Genomic DNA, 24,186 nt, shown 5'->3' with positions numbered 1-24,186 from the left:
ATGGTCTTTATTGATCAAGAGAAAGCTTCTAATAGAGTACCCCAAGATTTGATTTGGTGGGTATTGGAAAAAAAAGGAGTCTCCAAACACTACATCGACTTGGTGAGAAATACGTATGATGAAGCACTTACTAGTGCACGAACAACTAGTGGAGAGATGAGTGAGTTTTCAGTAACAATAAGTCTACGTAAAGGGTCAGCATTGAGCCCGTATCTCTTTGTTTTAGCTGTAGACGACTTAACTAGGCATCTACAGGATGAAGTAACGTGGTGCATGTTCTTTGCAGATGACATAGTTTTGATCGATGAGACCCGAAACGACGTCAACACAAAGTTAGACCTTTGGAGGAATGCTCTAGAATCTAAAGGTTTTGAATTGGCCAGACGAAACAAGAATATATGGAATGAAAGTTTAGTAATAATAGGAGTAGAGACGAGGTAGTAGTTAAGAGTGACAGCCAAGAAGTACCAAAAAGACCGCAACTTTCGATATCTTTGGTCGATAATCCAAGAAAATGGAGAAATTGAGGAAGATGTCGCACACATAATTAAATTAGGTTCGTGAAGTGGAGATGCACAACCAAAATTTTATGTGATCACTGCATACCAATGAAGTTGAAGGGAAGGTTCTATAAAACAGTCGTGAGACCAGCTTTGCTCTATGGGGCAAACTGTTGGGTAGACAAAAAACAATACACCCATAGAATAAAGTGTAGCGGAGATGAGAATGTTCAGATGGATGAGTGGCAAGACAAGAAGGGATAGAATTCGAAACGAATCCATTCAGAAAAATTTACGTATGGTACCAATAAGCGATAAGATGAGAAAGAATAGCCTTAGGTGGGCTGGCCATGTGTGGTACAGACGTAGTACAGCACCTGTTAGGATGCGAGTTAGTTCAAGTAGAAGGATTGTTTTAAAAAGCTGACCGCCCATCGCCCAGGCGGCCGCCTAAGCGGTCTAGAAGGCCTGGGCGCCTCGCCCAGGCCTAAGTGGCCAAATTAGGCAAGCTGTCCCTGGGCGCCCGCCTAAGTGCCAGGGAACCCACCTAGGCTGGCGCCTAGGGCCTGCACCCTACCCAGGGGCAGAAATGTCCCTCATTTAGGGTACTTTTTGGCCTTTTTTTTAATATTAAAGGGGCAAAATCATGGGTTTTAGGTTCATTTGAAACCTAAACCCCATTAGAGCCTATTTTAGAGAGAGAAAAACCCTAAAAACTAGTTTTTGATGATTTTTATAGGATCGAAGGGTTTCTCAAAGTTACGAGAAATTAATCTAAGCATCACCCATTGATATTAGATTTAGTGGACTATCAGACTATGAACTTATAGACTATGGAGAAGTGTGTGCTATGTGGACTTGTGTACTATACATTTGATATGTCCTAAATCCCTAACTCTTATGTGTTATACAGTTATACTTATATTGTTAGACTATAGAGACATTTTTCTTTCTACTGGGCCGCCCAGGTTCTAAGCACCCGCCTCAACATTGGGCGGCCTGGAACCTCCCCCGGCCGCCTAGGTGCTGCCTAGCGTTTTTTGAAACACTAAGTAGAAGGCTTGAAAAGGGTTAGGAGTAAGCCCAAAAGGACGTGGTTGGAGATAGTCCAAAAATATATGGGGACTTATGGCCTCACTGAAGTATGGCCTTTAATAGAGTATAATGGCATACTAGGATTCATGTAGTTGACCCTAATTAATTGGGAAAAGGCTACGATGATGATGACTAGGATTTGTCGCATGCCTTCACATTAAAGGGACCACAAATGTCTGAATGAATGATTTCTAAGGGTTTTATTGATCTTTGAGCTTTAGGGAATATTTCTTAGTGGATTTTCCCATTACACATCACACGTGGGTAAGTTTACTTTGGTTAACTTCCCTTAAGCCATTTTCTAATTAGTCTTTTCATCCCATCTTTACTTACATGACCCAATCTTGCATGACATAACATAAAATCATTATCACGCACAGCAGAATAAGAAAGAGAGAGAGGGGATGTATTATTAAAAAGAGAAGATGAATAGCAAAAGGAATCTTTCAAATCCAAAGTAAATAATCTATCATGAAGGAAACCATCAAAAATAAAACCATCCTTGAGTTCAATCTTAACCCTATTATCTAACAAAGAAACAAAATGTCTTTCTGAAGAAAGTTTAGGTACTGGTAGTAGGCTCCTCCTCATCCTAGGAGTGTAGAGCACAGCATGGAGAAGCAAGGTATGACCAGATGGAAACTGCAAACAATGGGTCCCCATGCCCACCACATCTTTAGCATCATTGTTTCTTATGAAGATCTTCACGCCTCCCATTCCCATGAACCCGCCTTCATCCTTTGTTAAGTGTTTTTGTCGCTCCTGAATCCACAATTGAATCAGTAGACGGCGACTGAGCAACTAGTACCCCTGCACAAACACTAGCAAAAGCAAAGGTGTGATAGGTTCATACCTTCTTCAACTCAGTGCACTCACAAGGGAAGTAGCCGGTCTTCTTGCAGCTGAAGCAAGTCAAGGCCGATCTTGCCTAGTAAGCCCAAGGGTGGTAAGAAATCAAAGGCAAGCCTAAGGGTGAAGCTCCTCCTAAAAAAGAGGAAGAGAAAGCTGAGGCTACCAAGTGTAAGTGGAAGTGGGGCAATAGATCTACAAGAGTCTTAACATTAACATCAACATCATGCGTCATCAGGATCCTCGTCTGTTCCCAAGAAGAAGGGAGCGATTGAAGAACAGCTAAAATAAGTTGCTTATCATTCAAAATATTTCCAGTAATGCTCGGGTCACGAATCATCTGTGACATTTTCCTCAAATGCTCCGTCAAAGACATTTGGCAACATTTTATACGTTTTGAATCATTGAATACCATCATGAGCACTTGCTTCTTAATAGTTGAGGTACCAACGAATTGAAGCTGCAGAGCATTCCACATCTCCCTAGCAGTCGGATAGGTCTCATATTGGCCAATTAGGTCATTATGCATGCCATTCAACAAAGTGAAGGATGCATAATGGAACCTCTTGAGCCACATCTCATAAGCCTCCATATACGACACACTTGGGCTGAGTTCCCTTCCTCAAGAAGGTCGAGACTGGAGGTTAAGTGTTCCAGCACACCATGCTCATTAAGTAGAGATACTGGATTTTTCTATGCCATGCGTAGCTATTAACACCCAGTTTTTCCCCTCTAAGGAGGTCAGCAATCACATTTTTTGAGACCTTGGCAATCTCTACTCATGAAGAAAAAGGAGATATCATGGTAAATTTGTTTCTTTACACACGGTGGTGCAATCACATAATGTATCATTGTATCAAACATTACTTCCAAAACAACCTAAAGCGAAAATTTTGCACAGTCAGATAAGGGCAAGGGGCTAGTAATCAGCATCAGGTCAGATCTGAAGCGCAAGACTCTTGATCCACATCATCATGGAATTTGTCACATCTTCGATGCGAAATTCCAATAAGAAGTGCAAATTGATTGCAAATCCACAGTCTGATGTGACATACAGCCAGATTACTAACAAACCAGCGGCATCGAAGGAACACAAGAAACAGCAAATGGGGATAAAAAGATATTTCCAGGGCCAAAACAAAGTTTTATGAGCACAATCAGTAGACAAGACCCTATTGGTTGTGTTCGACTTTCCAAACTGCCCCAAAAATATATAAGGTTCATAAAAGTGGATGTTCGAATGAAGAGTTATGCCCCTTAGAAGTTTTGAGGCTGCACTATAATAGTGGTAGCCCCAAGTGCAACAAAAAAAGTAAAAGCGAGAGCCACAGGCGTACTAAGTGGGAGGACCTTTTTGGAATTTGGGGCTTTGATTAATCAGATAAGGAGATATGAGATTTGGTGGAATATTTTGGATAATGACAAAATCCAAAATATCTTGAAGATATTGACTTAGAAATAAGTGATAACCCTTTTCATGATAAGGGAATCTTCAAAGGTGGGACCACTTATATAAAAGGGAATATAGAGAGAAGGGGTGCATCCTTTTCCTCACGTGACTCTCACTCCTCGTTTTGGCTTTTCTCTCTCATATAAAGTAAGTTTCTCTCTCTCTAAAAACAAGTGCCCATAAACCAACATGAGATCTCTAAGGCCATCTCCATCAAATGGCTTGGGGATTTGAACTGTGTATACTGAACTTTCAGTTCTAGCAATTGAAAGTCAACTTAGGGTTGCAACATCAAACTCTTGAATCAGAAGAGGCGTGCAAAAGGCAGAACCTAAAAAATATAGTATCAGCCGCACAGGAGGAATCGGAATCCAAAAAGGTATGTAATTTCTATCTTATTCCTCAATTTTTATCTTTCCGTTGTTTTCTAAATTCACCTTGGAATCCAACAACTTCAAAAACAACTTGGGGTCATTTTTCCAAAAAGTAAATAGATAAATAAATAAATTTAGAAGTCCAATTTGAAGCGGGAATCAATTCAAATTTGGAAATTGAACACCCAATGTGGTCAAATTGTGGGTGAAAATTTATCAAATTGGTCCAAATTGCAATTCGGCCCGGAAATTAAACAATACCTCAGTACCATTAGATAAACATAAACCAAATTTGCTACCCAATGTTTTATAACCTGCCTCGACTTGATCTTGGCCTGAGGTGGATAACTTGCCAAGTATGAATGGGACTCTGCCGAGTAATGTATAAGTCAAAAACAACCAATAAAAACAAAAAAAATGTAACAATTTTGAAAATATTAAGAATCAACAAAAACGCAAATTAAGTAATAAAAATAATTAAAAGACTACAAAATTCGTAAAAGCATATAAAAGATGGATTATATAAGAAGGATGAAGACCTTAAATTTTCCCTTCACCCATCCCAAACCCGGGTAAAGGAGGTGCATTATGTTAAGTAGGGAGCCAACATAAAACTTTGTCAAAGCTTTTCATAAATCCTGAATCTATGATATATGCTTATGCTAGGGTGTTCTCTGCAAGAGACGCACTATACCAGAACCTGGGTACAATTAGCCAAGGAATCCCCCAGAAGCGACGTGTCATAGTGCCACCTGGTTGCAATGATAAATAGGCAAGGGTTCCCACGACATTATGGATGAGAGCACGTAAAGAAACTAGTCCAAGAGAACTGAATTCATCTAGCTACATGGAATGTAGGAACGCCTATAAGTAAAAGTATGGAGCTAGTGGATCGAATGAGAGTAAACATCGTTCATCTACAGGAAACTAAGTGGAAAGAGGAAAAAGCTAAAGAAATAGATGGGTATAGACTTTGGTATATAGGAAGGGATAATAATAGAAACGGCATAGGCACAATAATAGACAAAGAATTAAAAACTAAAGTAGCTAATATCAAGAGAGTAGGTAATAGACTATTATTAATTCAACTTGTACTAGGGGAAGAGATATAATTACTGTAATTTATGCCTATGCACCAAAAGTAGGGTTAGATGATATAATTAAATGACAATTTTGAGAGGAAATAAATGGACTGGTGAGAGATATGTGCAAGAAAGCTTACCTTGAGATTTAATTTGGTAGGTGTTGGAAAATAAAGGAGTCGCTAGATACTGCATCGAGTTTGTGAGAGATATGTCCGAGGGAGCGGTAACTAGTGTGCAAACAATTAGTGGAGAGATAAGCGAGTTTTCAGTGACAATAGATCTACATCATAGGATCAACGTTGAACTCATACCTCTTTGTCTTAATTATGGGCGACTTAACTAGGCACCTACAAAATGAGGTACCATGGTGTAAGTTGTTCGCTAACGATATAGTTTTGATCGATGAGACCCGAAATGGCACCAACACAAAGTTAGAACTTTGAAGGGATGCTCTAGAATCTAAAGGTTTTAAAATTAGCGAGACTCAGACGAGAGTATATGGTATGCAAGTTTAGTAATAATAAGAGTAGAGACGAGGGAGTAATTAAGATTGATGGCCAAAAATTATCAAAAATAGCGTGTTCTCGATATCTTGGATCGATAATCTAAAAAAATGAAGAGATTGAGGAAGATGTCGTACATAAAATTAGAGCTTTGTTGGTGAAGTGGAGATATGCAACCAAAGTTTTATGTGATCGCCACATACTAATAAAGCTAAAAAGCAAGTTCTATAGGACAGCTTAAAGACCAACTTTGCATCATGGGACAAAATGTTGGGCAGTCAAGAAGCAACATACTCATAAGATGAGTGCAGCTAAGATGAGAATGGTTGAGATGGATGATTAGCAAGATAAGAAGGGATAGAATTCGAAATGAATACATTCGAAAGACTTTAGGTGTGGCTCCAATAGGCAATAAGAAGAGAGAAAGTAGACTTAGGTGGGCTAGCCATGTGCAACGTAGGACCAGTACAGCACCTGTTGGGAGGTGCCAGTTTGTTCAAATAGAAAGCTCAAAAAGAGCAAGGGGTAGCCCAGAAGGGCGTGATTAGAAGTAGTGTGAAGAGATATGGGGACCTATGGCCTCACTGAGGGCAAGCTCTAAAGAAAAATGGCAGACCAAGATTCATGTAGCTGAACCCAAATAGTTTGAAAAATACTCTGAGGATGATGATGATGATGATTTTGAAATGTTTCAAAAAAAAATAAAACATTCGAGCATGCAATAATAAAATTTCCTAAATCATCTTAAAAACTGCATAAAATATTTAAAAGTAGATAATCTATGAAGATTTTTTAACAAAACTAATGACATATTTAATTATTTTTTTAAAAGGAGCAAGTTGTCCCTCAGAACTCGATCACACGGCCATAGGCCGAGTCGGAGTGGACACAGCCGAATCTACAAACATTGTTGGTACCATCAAATAAGCAACTAACTTAATTTTAGGTAGAAAACCACTATCAGTTCCATCCTACTTATGTTCCTCTCTAAATCGTTGTTATCAACATGCACCATCTTATCATTGAACTTCTATTACTCCATCTCTGCACCGGTCAGCAATAATACAGATAGCAGATTTCTAAATAATCACGTTTGAAATCTTGCAGATTAATAGCCTTCGCAATTTCCTTGTATCGAAGAGGAAATATTGGAAGGAGGCATTGCATTAACCATTTCAGATCATAACTGAACCAATTGTCAGTAGAGAAAGCATTTGGAACCAAACATGAACCATATCATAACTAATGAAGACTAGATAACATCTAAGAGTTGAACTATTTAATGTCGCATCCGGTTCTTTTAACCAAATTTCATCTTCTGATCAAATTTCAAATATCCCATCAACGTTTACATCTCCATAGATCATAAATTGTTGTAGATTGTTGGATGGTGAAATGTTAAATTTCAAATATCCCATCAACCTTTACATCACCATAGTTCATAAATTGTTGCAGATTGTTGGATGGTGAAACGTTAAATAGTTAATCTATCAGGTTCATTTGATAGATAAGAGAGAGAGAGAGAGGTACCATCTTGAATTGGAGCCTGTCCACGGCCACGTAGTACTGGCGAAGGGTTTCTCCTTCTTGGCGTCTGCGGAACAAGGGAGGAGCACATTGAGATAGATAGATATAAAGAGACGGTAAAAAATGAGATTTCAGTTGAAGAACCCGCCTGCAGCTGCTGTGATATGGAGAAGTTGAAGCTTGGGTTTCCACTGTGAATGCTGCATCCATCACCTCCTCTCTCTCTCTCGTTTTGAGGCCCTTTGTTTTCGTTTAGGAAAAAGTATTCAATTGAATACAAGTTAAATGGTATCATTGTATATAATTTCATTTATTTAAAAAAAATGGTTTGATAGGACTGCATCACTGTGACAATAAGTAAAATATAACCTCATAACCTATCAAAAATTACAATTTAAGTATTGAAAAACTCATAAATGGATCATCTTAGCTTGAACATTATGGCTGTATAAAAAACAATTAGGATATTAAATTATAAAAATAATATATATTACAACAAATCATCTAGACCTCCTATTTCACCCTAAAAGTAAGTGTATGGATCACAAGATTTATACCGTTTTTTAGTTTCAAATTTTGGTATTATTGTATACAACCCCTTTCTTTAAATGAAAATAAAAAAGTACCTAAATGAACGATGAGGTTTACATAGGGCCTAGGCTCTATGAAAACAAAATGAAGCATCACCTCAAATCTTCATTCATAAAGTACTTTCGGCTTCAAAAATCTCTATGACCGCTCTAAAATCAATTTCCAATACAGACAATAAAATTTGAAACTCAAAAAAATGGTACAAATCTTGCAGATCTATAAAAACTTGTTTTTAGGGTGAAATTGACGGTCTAGATGATTTGTTGCAATATATATTTTTTTTAGAATTTAAAATCTTAATAGTTTTGGGATTGTATATAATGAGACCATTTACCTTTTATACAATGTGGTCACAATTATGCACAACTATCTTATGTGAAATCTGATAGCTTGGATATGTCACAAAGTTCGAAAAAATTTCTTTTGAAGTTTGAGCATGATCAATGGAATAAATGCAGCCATCTAATTTCACATCCAATGGTCAAGATTAATTGTGACCACCTCGTATCAAAGATAAATAGTTTTATTGTATACTTTTCCTAAATGAATTAGGAATAAAGCGAGAGTGATGATAAACAAAGAAACGAGGGTCTCTTTGATAAACCAACATTTTAATATTGAGCAAGAGAAATTTAAAAATATTACTGAAGGCTTTGCTACCCTTCTGTAATTTTTTTATTAGTTTCATTCTTATATATATTTCCTTGTGCATGTTTGATGGTGAATCCCTACTTCAAAACTTCTAGAATGTATAAGGAGCGGAGTTTCTTCCCGGCATGTCACAAAGCATATACAAAAATGAAAATTGTTTCATGCGGGTTGGACCACATTTTTATATATGCGGTCCAGAGGTATAAAGCATCCATCTTAAATATGGATACAAACATGTGGTTCATCTAAAAACAATTGAAATTAATGGTCCACATGTTTTTTTAATAGAATTCTTATTTTTAATTTTACAAATTTATTTATTTTTCATTCATGATCTCCATATTAGAAATTAAATGTCATTAAAAATTAAGTCCAAAAATCCATCTCAAAAATAGATTTTTAAGAAATGACAAATTTCTACGTGGATTCATAAAAACCATGTCCATATAAAAAAACATAAAGCGGAAATAGCTTCCCATTTGTACATCAGCCTTAAAAACAAACCCACTTATTTTGAAGAATTGTGCATTCATTAGCTTAACCATAATAAGAAAGAGTAGTAGAAAATAATACTAAAAAGTAGCATGTTTGGTTCGCAGGAAAAGTATTTCTCAAGAAATATTTTCATGTGCAAAATTCATTCATCTGATTAGATATGGGAATATTTTCTCAACAATTAATTGCTAATTGGTGTGAAAAGATACACTAGGACTAATTGATATGAAAATATTCTCACACTTAAGCATATGAGGGAACTTTTTCACTATCTAAAAACAGTTAAAACAAACTGTCCAAAATTTTCTTTATAAAATTACTATTTTTAATTTTTAATTCTTTTTTTTTTTTTTCCATATTCAAGATCTCCACATTAGGTTTTATATGTTATTAAAAATTGGGCACAAAAATCCCCCTCAAAAATAAATTTTTAAGACTGAGAACAAACTACAAGAACAAAAAATCCCACAGAAAAAGGAGATCAAGTTCTTGATCTTATCACTCACTCACTCCACATCCAAATTGAGTGCATTCTAGAAAGTGAAGATTATTGTACAGAGCTTTGGAGCTTTGACGCCACCGTAAATAGATTTAGAGAGAGAAAATGATTTTGTGGAGCTTTGGAGCTTCAATCTTGCTACAAATGGAATTAGAGATAGAAAGAGGATTCCGTAGGGCTTTAGAGACTCGATGCCCTTGGTAATGAATTTAGAGAGAGAAGATTTATAGAGCTTTAGATATTCAATGCCCCTGCAAATGGATTTAGAGAGAATGAGGGAGAGAGACGACGGCTTAAAAAGCTTTGAAGCTTTTGGATGCCTTACAACCCCTGTAAATAGCGGTGGCAACAGGTGGACCCGGGTCCATACCCGAATAGTATTCAGGTCCGGATTTTGGCCCGAACCCGACCATTTAGGTCCAAATTTTGGACCGATACCCTGACCGAGGTCGGGTATGATCCCGTTAATTGCTATCCTATGATTATAAGCTCTTTTTTTTTTTTTCTTTTTGCCTTGTTCTTTTTACGGAAGAGGTTTCTATACTTCCCCTACTGCATAGAAGATATATGCTCCCCGCATAGAAGATATATGTTCCCCTCATCCAGTAGGCCAGTTTAGATCAAGAGTGTCATTGATCATTTGATCTAGATCTGACGCCTCATAGTATTTTATTTTTAATTTTTTCTATAAACCACATAATATGATGACCAAAATACTTCTTAAAACTTTCTGAGTTATTTGCTCATTTTATTTTATTTAAAATATTTTTACTATATTTTCACAAGTGCGAATTTAAGAGAGGAGTGGATGCCCAAATTTTGGTGTCAAAATAGTTTGTAAAAAAATTAAAAATAAAATAATGTCGAGTGACATTGAGATTTTATGTCATCTCAATTGTCCATTTAGAATGAATGGTTAGATAGGGGAAGCATATAAGTTTTATGCCATAGCGGAAGCATACAAAGCTTGATTTTTTTTTACCATCATCTACCCATATTATTGGCAACATTTTTAAATACCCACATTCCCTACTATTTTCCTAAAAAACAAACATATTGGCAACATTTATGAATACCCATATATGGGTCGGGTTTGGGTCAGGTTCGGTTAAACCCAGACCCAAATCCAGATCCGAATAGAATTCGTTCATATTTTGGACCTGAACCCTGAAAGAAAGACCTATGTAATCTTTTGCCGAAGAAATACAATTTTTTTAAAAAATAATAATAATAATCACCCCTTATAATTTTGCAAAAAGATCACTCAATGATGGTCTTTTTACAAATAATAGAAATTCCAAAAATTAAATAACACATCAATAAAATAAATCTCAACTACTTGATGTCATTCATGCAACCTAATATTGTGCTTGAGAATGTAATATAAAAGAACAAACAATTAAAAGAAAAGATGCATGAGATTACTTTAACCGGGCTTTTTACACCTTACACCGAGTCACCACATCCAATGGCATGGGATCAGCGGTCCAGCTTCAATATCTAATTGGGAAAGCTAATTTCTGCCAAACTGGATAACCACCCTTAAATCTCTACAAAACCCTAACTCCAAAATAATTAGGCTCAAACCCTAATTTTCTCAACCCTTAGATTAGATCATGAGAGAGAGATCATGAGAGAGAAAGAGAGAGACTCTCTATGTTGGGGGCGTGCCTCTTAGGGTCCTTTTTAGGAGAGAGAAAATAAGAGAGTAGAGAGAGGGGCCTTTTTAGGAGAGAGAGAAAATAAGAGAGTAGAGAGAGAGGGGCGTGGCCCCTATAAAAGAGAGAGAGAGGTGTGTTAGATGAGAGAGAGCACCCCTATTTATAGTGAAATTTAGGTCTAGGGTTTCTTTAGGGTTTCCCATAGTTTGCCTCTTTCTTGAGATTGAATATAGACCGTTGATCAAAATGACTTGTAGAGTGAGATTTGAGCCATCCATTCCATAGATGGGTTATCAACATTATGGAAGGTGCATGAATCATTATCCCCCTTTCCTTAAATCATTTTCCCATCAATATATTTAAATAAATTAAATCCATTACAGATATAGCGCATACCATAAATTGCATATTTCATCTCATATTTCCATAAGAATATTTTAATAATATCAAGTCAATATATTCCTTCAATAATCAAGATAAGATATGGTCGATATGTCCTAATCAATATTTGACTACATGTTACAAGATGTAGTTACCATATTTAACAAACTTGATGTCAAAGAAACAAGATAAGGTATCCACGGGTGGGGCATGCCACCCATGTATGGTATGTGGGGCCCCACCTAATACCCACATGGTGGGCCCATGTGCACTATATATATATATATATATATATATATATATATATAATAAATATTTTAAAAGTTAAACAAAATGAATTTTAAAACATTATAACTTTGTAAATTAATAACTTTATTTTTATAAGTCCAAAAATAAGAAATAAAATATCAAATGACTTACAAAAATTCAAATAATAAATCTAAAATAATTTAATAATAAAATCAACATAATTAAATTAATATGATGGGAAGTGGATCCATATAGTTCAGGAATTCAATCAACGATCACGGGGTACTCCACCTTCAACTGTAGACTACAGACCACACTTGCTTTATCGAACCGATCCAGTGTTTCCCATGACCTACAGTCCGAGCAGGGGCTCATTAGCGGGTCACCAAAGTATGGTCAATGAGCCAAGGAGTCGCAATCCCAGTATGTGGATTACAGGTCCTAGAGACAAATCAAGGTCACCACGACTTGATGCGACCGTAGCTCTATGGCGTATAGGGGTATCTCTCGCATATGTATATGCTTCACCCAACATTGGATATCTAGCTTTCCCAAACGATCTATCTATATGCATACCGTGTGATGGAACATAGATGAGGTTGGGCCCCCGTCTCTATCGGCCTACCATCACACACAAGGGTCACACAGTGCCTCGACTCACTCATCTATGCATAAGCTCTGACCTCATCAAGGGCTAACCCAAAAACCCTTCTCGGTTTGTTTTTTATGCCCAGATACCTTGGGTTTTTCAACCGACTGGTCTAGATCGTCAAGCACAGCCCGTTATCTGCAAATATCATTTGCTTAGTATGGTCTTCGAGGAACCACACTCCCACTGAATTTATGTTTCACTATAGTAAACGTTTTTCATTACAGGCATTTAAATGCCACATAAACCCAACAAACCCGATCTTTTGGGTTCAAAATTTGGACCCATACTTGGATCCAAGATCGGATCCCGGGTCTAGTGAGGTCCATTGCCGACCATGCCTATAGATGGATTTGAAGAGAGGGAGAGGAGGATGCTTTACAAACTTTGGATTTCTGGATAAGTAAATTGAGAGAGAGAATACGATTTCACATAGCTAAATGGAATGCATCCTTCACCCTTCTTAAAGCCTTGGAGCTTCAATGCCTTGTAAATGGATTTAGATGGAGAATACAAAGTTTGGGGTGTTCGGTGACACACACCAAGGAACCCAATGCCGTTAAGTTTGGATTAAGGTTGAAAGAAAAACCCGTCCGATACGGTTGTCCAAATCATTTAAAATTCAAGGCAATCTTAAATTTAAGATGATTACATACTAGGTGGTTATTTGAATTTTGGACGACAGGATTTGACCTTATCAAGAAGCTTTGTGATCCCGATTATGTCAAATTCTATATCAGGAATCACATGGTTATCAAATAGGCCATAGATCGGGTAAACAAAGCTGGAGATCTTCTTTTAATATTTGAAGAATTTATGTAAGAAAAAAGTTTTGATAGGGCTTAAGCCGTATCAAAACAAGTAAAGCCTCGTCTTAAACAGTGTTCAAAACAATGGATTGGGCCGATTAGGCGGTCCTGGCCCGATCCGATTAGTCCGACGGATTCCGACTAGATCGCCTAATTATTGCCCTGAATTTTTCTAAAAAATGCAATTTTGGTAAAAACTCAAAAAATCTAAAAAAAAATTGTTTAAAATTTACATGTATTTTTTTTTTTATATTGTCACATAAAAAAAGCAAAAAAATGAATATTATAACCATAATTGGGTTTTGGAGAAAATGATTAGGCACCTGAAGAAATACTTTTTCAGTGATCAATATATAATTAATTTATATATTAATATTATATATAATATATAATATGTAATCAACATTTACTTTATAATATAAATTATATTCATAAAATAAATATAAATATATAATATGTAATATAATATGATATCATATTATAAAGAGAAAAGTTTATATAAGGTTGCAACCTTAAAATGTAGAATCATAGATGCACCTCAAAAATCTATGTGAAATGTTGTTTTAATGTTGAAAAAACCCTCTAATTAATCATCTCAACATTGAGATATATGAATATGAAAAAAAAAGCTTTTGAATATCGGAAATAGTGCATATTGCAACACATTATCTAGACCATCCATTTTCAAGATTTTCATATATTTGTAGATTTACTTGATTTTAACCATTTTTGGAATATGAAATTTTCTAATTAGGTATGAAAATAGATTTTAAGATAATACTAAGCATTTTTTACAACAAAATTATATGTTATGATAAAATTTTAAGGTGCGCTTAATTGGATTGTTTAAGATTGTTTAAAATTTAGGTTTATATAGAGTCGAGGCTCTAAATAATTTAATTAGAACCCACCTAAAAAATTGTACTACAAGAGGTTATTTTGATGTCCAAATATCCTCAAATTGATCTTCTCGACATCAAGATGCATGGACATGAGAAAAAATTGGAATTCAAGTTTTGGAAATAGTGCATCTTTTAATACATTTTTTGACTGTCAATTTTCAAGATTTTCAAGTTTGCATAGACTGCTCGAACTACACTATTTTTAAAGCTCTACATTTTATAATTAAATATAAAAATATATTTTAAGGCTACCAGAAAGATTTCCAGCATTGAAACCACATTTCTCGACATTATTTGAAGATGCGCTTTACTTTGATTGTTCAGAGCCTCGACTCTATACAAACCACGCCCTTGTTTATTTGGATATTTTGGAATTCAATTAAAAATGGGTGTGGCTTGTATATGGTTGCAACCTTAAACAATCCAATTAAGACAGACCTCCAAATTTTATCATAACATGTAATTTTTGTGTAAAAAATTCTTAGGATTATCTGAAAATCTATTTTCATCACTAATTATAAAAATTTAAACTCCAAAAATAGTTAAAATCAAGTAGATATATAAGCATATGAAAATCTTGAAAATGAACGGTCTAGATAATTTGTTGCAAGATGCACTATTTCGGGTACTCAAAATCTTTTTTTTTCCATAGTTATACATCTAGATGTCGAGATGATCAATTAGAGGGTTTTCAACATTAAAACAACCTTTTTCGATGGATTTTAGAGGTGCATATTTAATTCTATATTTTAAGGTTGAAACTTTATATAAACTTTTTCCATAAAAAATATAAGTAAAGTATAAAATTTTGTCTCTTTGTGACAATTTTAATAAATTTTCATCTCTCTCCCTCTCTCTCTCTCTCTCACATATATGTGCCTATGTGCTCCTCGGGGGGTTGGTAGTGTAGGTATTAGATTGAATATCAAATCAGATGAATGTGTTTGAGGTCATTTTCCATCACCTGTATCCCCAGATGCGAATAAAGAGAGAGCGGTTCGCAATCTAGGTCCACAGGTACTAAAATGCCTGTGGATTGCGGAAGCCGTAGTAGGTCAATAAGCCCTGATCGAAAAGAGAAATTTATGATAGTCTCATAATGGCTCAAAGATTGTTTGATATTGTGCATAAGAGTTTCTTAAAAACATTTGTCAAGTTTCGTCACAATCCGACAAGTTTTAGGCAGTGCAGACATCAAAACAGTTTTCGAGAAATTCTGCCTCTATCATGCTGAAAATGGATTCTGAACTACAACATCATTATCGGAGGGTCAAATGGTCTCCAGACAATCTCTATTAGATTCAGAACGTTCGAAAACCCCCGGATACCAATTTTCAACGCATTCCGACGCTTCCGGAGTAAGTTATGGCCATATTACCCAAAATGGGTAGGTCGTATACTATTACGGTGCACCCTTGGTGAATCAGTTTCCATTAATGGAAACGGCGTATCATAATTTCGGGGGTAAAATTTCTGTAGTCATATCTCCCTTTTCCCGAGTCGGATCGAGCCCAAAATTTAGAAACATGTTCGTCTCGTCGACCCGGTCAAATTGATATGTGGCACGCATGATAACACGTCCCAAGCCGAGAGTAATCGAAGAGAGAAGTTCACAAAAAAACTTCCAAAAGTAGCATAAATTTTCATCAACACGTCTCCTCGATCAAACACCCACATCACGACACTCTTGCATAGGAACGACCTCAAACTAGACCCATTACGAGCACAATGTCAGAAGCTTCATCTGAGCCGAACCTCGCGTATGACAGACAATCAGCTTCAACGCACAATGAGTCAGAAATTGCTGCAATTCCGGCCACCGGAATCCATACTCCAGCCAAAGTTTCCCAATTTGAAAAATGATCGTCCAGGCACCAAATCGAGTCGTTCTTTCTACAAAACGATCGTGGCAATATGTTCAACACGCTACAATGTAGAAATTGGCGAAAAACACTGAAAAACAGGCTGAATCTTAAATCTAAGATTGGCCACATCATTGTAGACACTCAATTTTAATTCTGGCAAATTATGTGATTTCCTGAACCCTTAGGCCGCACTATCCTAGTAAACACAAATCTATAGTCCACAAAGCCAAACTTATGACCCAGAACCATTTTGCCTTCCCAAAACCCTGCAGTTACCATGTTTTCACCCAAAACCCTGTTGATACCCTGTTTTACCAAAACAATCACCAAAAAAAGTAGACAAATCCTTTTTGACCCAAATTTTCTCTGAGAGCTTTACAAGAGACTGAGGAACACACATGAAGTGGAAATTTTTAGTTTTGACAGGACGACACCAGGCTTGTCGCCCAACCGACTAGGGCGACACCACTGGTGTAGTGGTGTCACCTAGCCCTGTTCAGGGCCAAATTAGAAATTTCTTTTGTGCATCGATTGCTTGCCTTTTTGTGTAGTTTTTACCATGTTTGTTTAAGAGACACTATGCGTGTTGCCCAAACCCAAATACCCAAAAATGGTATATTTGGTTGAGGGCTCTGTTGGTCATAGAAAGATGCCCTTCCCAATAGATCCTTGGCCCTTAGAAACTCTTTGTTGTGACCATTTTGGAGGAGAGAATGAAAATTGAAACCCTAGCCCATTTTGCTTAGAGAAAGTTAGGCCCTGGACCTCTTAACTTTGTGAGTTTATGAAACTCTAATTTGAAAAACCCTAACCTTAACCTTAAGCCTGAGAAACTTAACCTAGACCTAAGGAACCCTAGTTCTTCAATCATTTCTAGGGCACAACAACCCTTTTAAATCAGAGATCTCCTGGTCAACATCTGAAAAAGAGAGGTAAAGAGGATGTAGGTTCTGATGCAGGCGAGCCCTTGAAGGCTCGGGGGTCCCGGGTCATCCGTCCTGGTTTGATATTATTCTCTTACCCTTTCTTTCTTCTTATTTGTACTGTTTTTATTTTATTTTGATTAATTTTGGTCAGCTTGCTGCTTTGAACTCGTGCTTTGATGTTTTAGATCATGTTGGCTCTGCCACAGATCTGAGGGCGGATCTGCTCGTTTCAGGGTAGATCTGACCTCATATCTGAATTCGATTTGTCCTACTTTCTCTACTACATTATTTTTATCAGTTTAAAGTGTCAAAATCGGAGAGATCTTCGTCGAAAGATCCATCTAATTTTTATCATAAACAGTTTGGCGCCCACCATGGGGTCTTTCGAGCTTGATCCAAGCGACTAAACACGAGTTTTAGGTACTGGTTTTTCACTGTTTTTAGTCCAAACGGGGTCCCAAACTCGGCTGTGGCGAGGACCTAGGGTTTTGACACCTTGAGACCCTGTCTGGCCTGAGCGACACCAGCAGTGTCGCCTAGCTTGTGAGGGCGACACCACTTCTGCCGCTCGGACGACACCACATGTGCCGCCCAAATCCAAAAGTTTCAAAACCTTCTAAGACTTTGTAGTATTGTTCCAGGGACTCTCTTGCGACTGTTCAAAAAATTTCATATCAAAATAGATTTTTTAAAATACAAAAAAAAAAAAAATTTCTTTATACATGTCTATTTTATCTACACTTTTATGTTTTTACTTTATTTTAATTTATTCCATCAGAAATATTTTTTCCCTGCTTCTGCAAGTTTATTGTAACCTTATTTCATCAAATTTTAAAAAAAATAAAAATAAAAAATACATTTTTTTTAGCAACACCAGCAATGTCGCTTAGCCTGTAAGGGCGACACCAGTAGTGCCGCCAGGGCGACACCACACATGTCGCCAAGTTGCTGTGGTCCCAGAAATTTCTTGGGACCTCATAGGCCTCTTCCAGAGGCTATCGGCTTCTTGTTCACCAATTTTTGGCTTAAAATAAATTTTTTTAAAAAAATTATAAAAAAAATTATTTTGCTTCAGATAGGTCTGTTCTGTTCATGGCTTTTTTATTTTATTGTTGGTGCAGGGGCTAAATCGTTATTTTGCCCTACTTTCTTAATTTTTTTTTAAATTTTTTTAATTGTTAATTTCCATCAATTATGTTAATTTTTAGTCATCCACCTATGTTTGGGCCCCACTTTTATATAAAAACGTACCATCTACATGTAAAAGACCCTCTTTTGATCAATAAAAAAATCCCTTTTGCTTGAAGTTTTGGGTCATGTCTTGGAGAGAGAGAGGAGAGATAAAACTTTGATGGTGCCCTTAGATAACTTTCTCTCTCCTCTCTCTTCTTTCACTCTCTTCTTTCTCTACCTTCTTTCCCTCCCTTCTTCCTCTCTCTTCTTTCTCTCTCTTCTTTCCTTCTTCTATCATGCACGACAGTGAATACTGCCAAGCACAACTTTCTCTCTCTTCTTCTTCTTTTCTTCTTTCTCTCTCTTCTTTCATTATATTGTCATGCACGGTAGTGCATACTGCCGAGCATGACTTTCTCTCTCTTTGTCTTCTTATTTCATTTCTCTGTCTTCTTCTTTTCTTCTCTTTCTTCTTCTTTCCTTTCTCTCTCCTCTTCTTTCTTTTTTCTATCTTCTTCTTCCCTTTCTCTCTCTTCATCTTTCATTTCTTTTTCTCTTCTTTCCTTTCTCTCTCTTCTCCTTTCCTTTCCTTTTCTTCTTCTTCCCTTTCTCTCCCTTCTTCTTTGCTTTCTCTCTCTTTTCCTTTCATTTTCTTTCTCTTCTTCTTACCTTTATCTCTCTTCTCCTTTCCTTTTCTCTCTCTTCTCTTTCCTTCTTCTGTTGTGCACAACAATGAATATTGCCGAGCACGACTTTCTTTCTCTTTCCTCTCAATCTCGTACTACAGTGAGCACTGTCGGGCGTGACCTTCTCTCTCTTCTTTTTTCTCTCTGCCATGCACGACAGTGAACCCTGCCGAGCACGAACCTCTCTCACTCTTCTCTTTCTTCTTTGTCTTGCACGGCAGTGAACACTGCCGAGCATGACCCTCTCTCTTCTCTTTCTGTTCTGTCTTGCATGGCAGTGAACACTGTCAAACACGACCCTCTCTCTCTCTTCTCTTTCCTCTCTGTCTCGCACAACAATGAATTTTGTCGAGCGCGACCCTCTCTTTCTTCTCTCTCCTTTCTGTGTCGCACGATAGTGAATGCTGCCGAGCGTGACCCTCTCCTTTCCCTCTTCTTTCTGTCTCGCACGGTAGTTAATGCTGCCGAGCGGGACCTTTCTCGCTTCCTTCTTTCTATCCTATCCAGCAGCACACACTGTTGGGCATGATCTTTCTCTATCTTTCTTTTCTGTCTTGCACGATAGTGCATGCTGTCGAGCACGATTTCTCCTTTCCCCCCTTTCTTTTCTTTGCTTGTTTGATCAGAGGGTAGGCTGAGCCTTGTGCAGTCGTGTTAGTCTCAACACCGAGCAACCTAGTCGATATGCCGATATAGTTACCGTGCCCGTCTATCTGCCGTGCCAAACTAACCGTTGTGCCGGTCTCGCCATTGTGCCAGTCTAGCTGCCTGATCAAACTTCTTCCCTCCTTTTCACCTTCTCTCATCTGCTTTCTTTTTTTCTCTCTTGAAATTTTTCCTTCTTCATCTTTGAAGAGTTGGATGACAAGCATACCAGCCCTCAAATCATTATTTCATCTTTCTTTTCTTCTTTTCTATCTCACTTTGTTTTTGCTTTGATTACTGTAAAATATGTACTAAGGGTCATTTGCCTAGGAGACACCGGAAGGCTGTCGAATTGACATGAACTCGATCCTGTGATTTTCTGTTTTCCTTTGAGTACACACCCATGTGTGCGCTCACCTTATGACAAGTGGGTCTTCTAATGTGTCTGTGTAACTGTAGGAAAAGAAGAAATAGGCCAAAGGAGGCAATTTCAAATTGGTCATACATCGGGGGGGCATTCCAATGTGATTTAAGAGGGCACCCACGTGAGTTAGCCCGAGTGCGTCACGGACCCAAGTGAGGTAAGTCCCACTTCGCACCTTAATTCCTCTCCCACCAGTTGGTAATCCTGCCCGTATCTTCCCGACATGGTTCACGAGAGAGCGGTCTCAGGTCCTAGGTCCATATCGAACCCGGAGCCACGTCACCAGGTCATCCCGACCTAGAGGGTACCTAACCAGAACGACGAATAAATTTTATATCCCCTGAGTTGAGGGACTTATGGACTTTGCACCTTGTCATGTTCAACCAACTCTAGTGCGTCTGAGTCTATTAGGCCAAGGCGGCAAACCTTGCACTTAGCAAATAAATATTTTTTTCTTAATCTATAAAGTTTTAAGTAGAGAAATAGAAGAATAGGGGAAAAAAAGGAGAAATATATAAAAATATATTCTAAGGATAGTTTTGCCGACTCTGCATTTGTGACAGTGCACTTATCAGTCGATGTTTAGAACAAATCGCCGACTAGTGCACTAATTGACCGATTAGTCTAATTTTTCGGTCGATTAGTGCAATGAAATTACATGACCATTGGAATCAGGCCAAATCGGGATCGGCCAGTAACCGATCCTGAGTTAGTCGGTCGATTTATTAAAAATCGATCGATCTTTTAATACTGGTCTTAAAACTCATTGTAGCATGCAGTTTTGGTGCTAGAGAACCTTCACATCGATCATCTAGCCTTGATTATTATGGTTATAAAAAAAAAAAAAAGGATTTCCAAGACATAAAAATAGTATCTAGACCATTCATTTCCGTTCTAAAAATGAGTGTTCATAGATACGTAAGATCTGTATGATTTTTTGAGTTTCAAAATTTATAATTGATGTTGGAAATTGATTTTAGGGTGATCATAGAGATTTCCAATGGGCAAAATATTTTCCAGATGAAGATTTGAAGGGAGGCTTTATTTGTTTTCTTAAGGCCTAAGCATTTTAGGCAGTTCGAGGTTGCACTTTTGAACAACCTAAAAATACAAAAAGTTCCAAAGTCCAATTTTGCTCAAAACACAATAAAAGTAAATGTTGGGCATTTTGAAAGTTGGATTTTCAAATGATCCAAATATTTATATTCATAGACTCAAAAGTTGGACTTCGGAACGACCCAACTAAGTTGCTTTTTTGTTTTGGGATGTTCGAAACTAGGAATTATCGAACCACCCAAATACTTAGTTTTCTTGTCTTTTGGGCTGCCCAAGTACCTAAATTTTTTGTGTTATGAGATTGGACTTTCAAACTAGAGTCGAAACAAAAATAAAAAACTTCAAAAATTTTGAGCAACAATGTAAAATTTCCATAAGAAAAGTACATAGTGAGACCATTTACCCGTACCTAAACTTTCTTAATATATTTTATATTTTCAATAATCTAATACTTTATATTTAGGGAAAGTATATAATGAGACCAATTTGTTTGCACAATATACCCCCCCGTTTGAGCCCAATATAGCTCCTTCGAGACCATATAATATAGAACCTTCAAGTCAAAAGTTATTTTTTTAGACTAATATATCCCCCATTTGATTATGTTTGCACAATATGATGCCCAACATTTGTCTATCCAACACAAAATATATGTTGGACCGATTTGTACTAGTCTGGCACAAAACTGTGTCGAACTGGTACATAGAGCTGGTCCTGTCTAAAAAATGTGCCGCACTGGCTCCATACAAGTTGTGACGGTCTGACACAAAAAATATCCTGGACAAGTTCTATGTTCACATCATGTCGATCGCACACATTTTGTGCCTACCCGACTTAGAGAGAGAAAATAAGAACCGTGGCAAAAAAAAAGGGTATTTTGATTAAAAAAATATAAACTTTTATAGTTGAGGGTGGTTGCAAAAAAATAATTTTAAGATTAATAACAGGGTACAGTTTGTATAGAGCCGAGACTCTAAACAATCAAATTAGAATCCACCTTCAAATAGTATCGAGAAATATGGTTTCAATATTGAAAAGTTTTGTGATAGCCTTAAATTATATTTTCATCTTTAGTTATAAAATTTAAAGCTTCAAAAATAGTGTAGATCGAGCAGATCTATGAAAACTTGAAAATCTTAAAAATTGTCGATAAAAAAATGCCTTACAGGATGTACTATTTTCAAAACTTGAAATCCATTTATTTCTCATGTCCATGCATCTAGATGTTGAGATGATCAATTTGATGATATTTGGAGATCAAAACAACCTACGTTTTGAGGTAGGCTCTAATTTGATTGTTAAAGCCGAAGCTCTATATAAATTTTTTCCTTAATAATATGGCACTAAAAATATGATAGGTGTGGTTTCTATAAGGTTGCAACCTTATATAATCCAATTAAGGTGCACCTCCAAATTTTATCATAACATGTGATTTTTGTGTAAAACATTCTTAGGATTATCTGAAAATCTATTTTTATATCTAATTATAAAATTTTAATCTCCAAAAATAGTTAAAATCAAGTAGATCCATAAATATATGAAAATCTTAAAAATAGACGGTCTAGATAATGTGTTGCAAGATGCACCATTTTTGGGACTCAAAATCTTTTTTTTTATATAGATATTCATACATCTCGATGATGAGATGATCAATTGGAGTGTTTTTCAACATTAAAACAACATTTTTTGATTGGAGTGTTTTTCAATATTAAAACAACATTTTTCGATGATTTTTGAGGTGCATCCGTTATTCTACATTTTAAAATTACAATCTTGGCCGTTTGGGTACCTGAAAATCTATTACACGACAATATATTATAAAAAAATATGAGATTTATACTGTTCGAGTATACTTTAATAATAAAAAAATAAAAATAAATTACCAGAGATTATTCAAAAATTCATGAACCATGACACGCATGGAAGGCTAAAAAATCTATTAGGTGCTACCCATTGTGCGCGCGTCCCAATAATAAAAAGAAAGCCACCTCAAATGCTCAAAAACCTAGCAGAACTGGTAAGGCCTACTCACTTTCTCTCCCCTCTTTCTCTACCCAGCCCTCGCCTCCCTCTCTCTCCCAACCCAACCCAACCCAACCTAACCCAACCCTTGTCTCCATATTTTCTCCACCCAACCCTCGTCTCCGCCTTCTCTCTCTTGCCCATGCCCATGGCTCTCGCGGCTCCCACCTCCTCCTCATTGCCCGAAGGAGAAGTAGAGCCGGAGCCCTCTCTCTCTCGCTCTCTCCTCGCAAGTTGAGGGTAGAAATGTTGAGTCACGGCCTTCATACCTGACCATCACCAACCCCTCCATAAGCCAAAAAACGACTTCCCTTCCATTGCCTCCTCTGCATATAACCCAAATTCAAATGCTGGTTTCCATAGCCAAGAGATATGCAGAAATTGCGGCCTTATCAGTTAGAGTTAGCACATTGGCTGCTCAGCCTGTGCCCCTTGTGGGAATTCCATCGCCGGTAACACTAGTAGCCCTGTAGGCCACTACCCTTGTTTTGATTCACTCGCAATAACCTTAGCTGCTATACAATCCATGATTAAGGGCAGACTGAAAAAGTTACAAGTCCAAGGATCTCAACCACTGGAACCTTACCAGAAACCATACCCATCTTATATCCACGAGGTGTTGTTCCCAGCGGAGTATTAACTCCCCACGTTCCAAAAATTTGATTGAACTGGCTCCCCCACAAAAGCATGTTGGTCATTTCATAAAGGAGGGTTGTTTATGGCCAGAGAGAGAAGGAATAAACTTTTAAGATGTCAAGATAACCACCTTCCTCCCCATATAATTAAAACACTATTTTTTTTAGTCAAAATAGTGATAATATATTTTTTCTAGACAGCCGCACAATAGCAATATATTTCTTAATTTGTATCTAGATACTACCCAAACAGTAATAATAGGTCAATAATATATTTTTTAGACAATATATTTGTAGGTACCAAACGACTCATAAAAATATAAAAAATTATATCTAAATACTATCCAAACAGTAACAATCCATAAATAATATAAATATATTTTCGAATATCAATCGACTCCTAATAATCTACCAATATTATATTTTTTAGACAATATATTTCTAGGTACCAACCGACTCCTAAAAGTATGGAAACAGAGAACGC

At 36.9% G+C, this 24,186-nt stretch overlaps 1 protein-coding gene across 9 annotated transcripts in view; it reads right to left on the bottom strand.

The window, feature by feature from the left end:
• The window catches only part of LOC18423743 (initiation factor 4A-like protein), a 31,714-nt gene extending 23,806 nt beyond the window's left edge, over positions 1 to 7,908 (bottom strand). For 4 of the 9 annotated variants that reach the window (XR_016054463.1, XR_016054464.1, XM_020675984.2 and 1 more), the window contains exons 1-2: positions 7,532 to 7,908; positions 7,387 to 7,450 (exon numbers count right to left, since the gene is read on the bottom strand). Coding sequence is in view for 2 of the 9 variants with exons in the window: in XM_020675984.2 (XP_020531643.1) it covers positions 7,387 to 7,450; positions 7,532 to 7,593 (126 nt within the window). In the remaining 7 variants the exon portion in view is untranslated. Of the gene's footprint in view, positions 1 to 2,165; positions 2,358 to 2,448; positions 2,580 to 7,386; positions 7,451 to 7,531 lie in introns of those variants that run through there. The other 5 variants (XR_002283372.2, XM_020675982.2, XR_016054465.1 and 2 more) reach the window with 4 other exon arrangements.
• Positions 7,909 to 24,186: the final 16,278 nt, after the last annotated feature.

This window comes from Amborella trichopoda, chromosome 4, assembly GCF_054954075.1.
Source record: "Amborella trichopoda isolate Santa Cruz 75 chromosome 4, AtrichopodaSantaCruz75HAP2 v2.0, whole genome shotgun sequence".
NCBI classification, from domain to species: domain Eukaryota; kingdom Viridiplantae; phylum Streptophyta; class Magnoliopsida; order Amborellales; family Amborellaceae; genus Amborella; species Amborella trichopoda.
The sequence above is the reverse complement of the archived record's forward strand: the minus strand, read 5'-3'. Positions and strand labels throughout refer to the sequence as shown.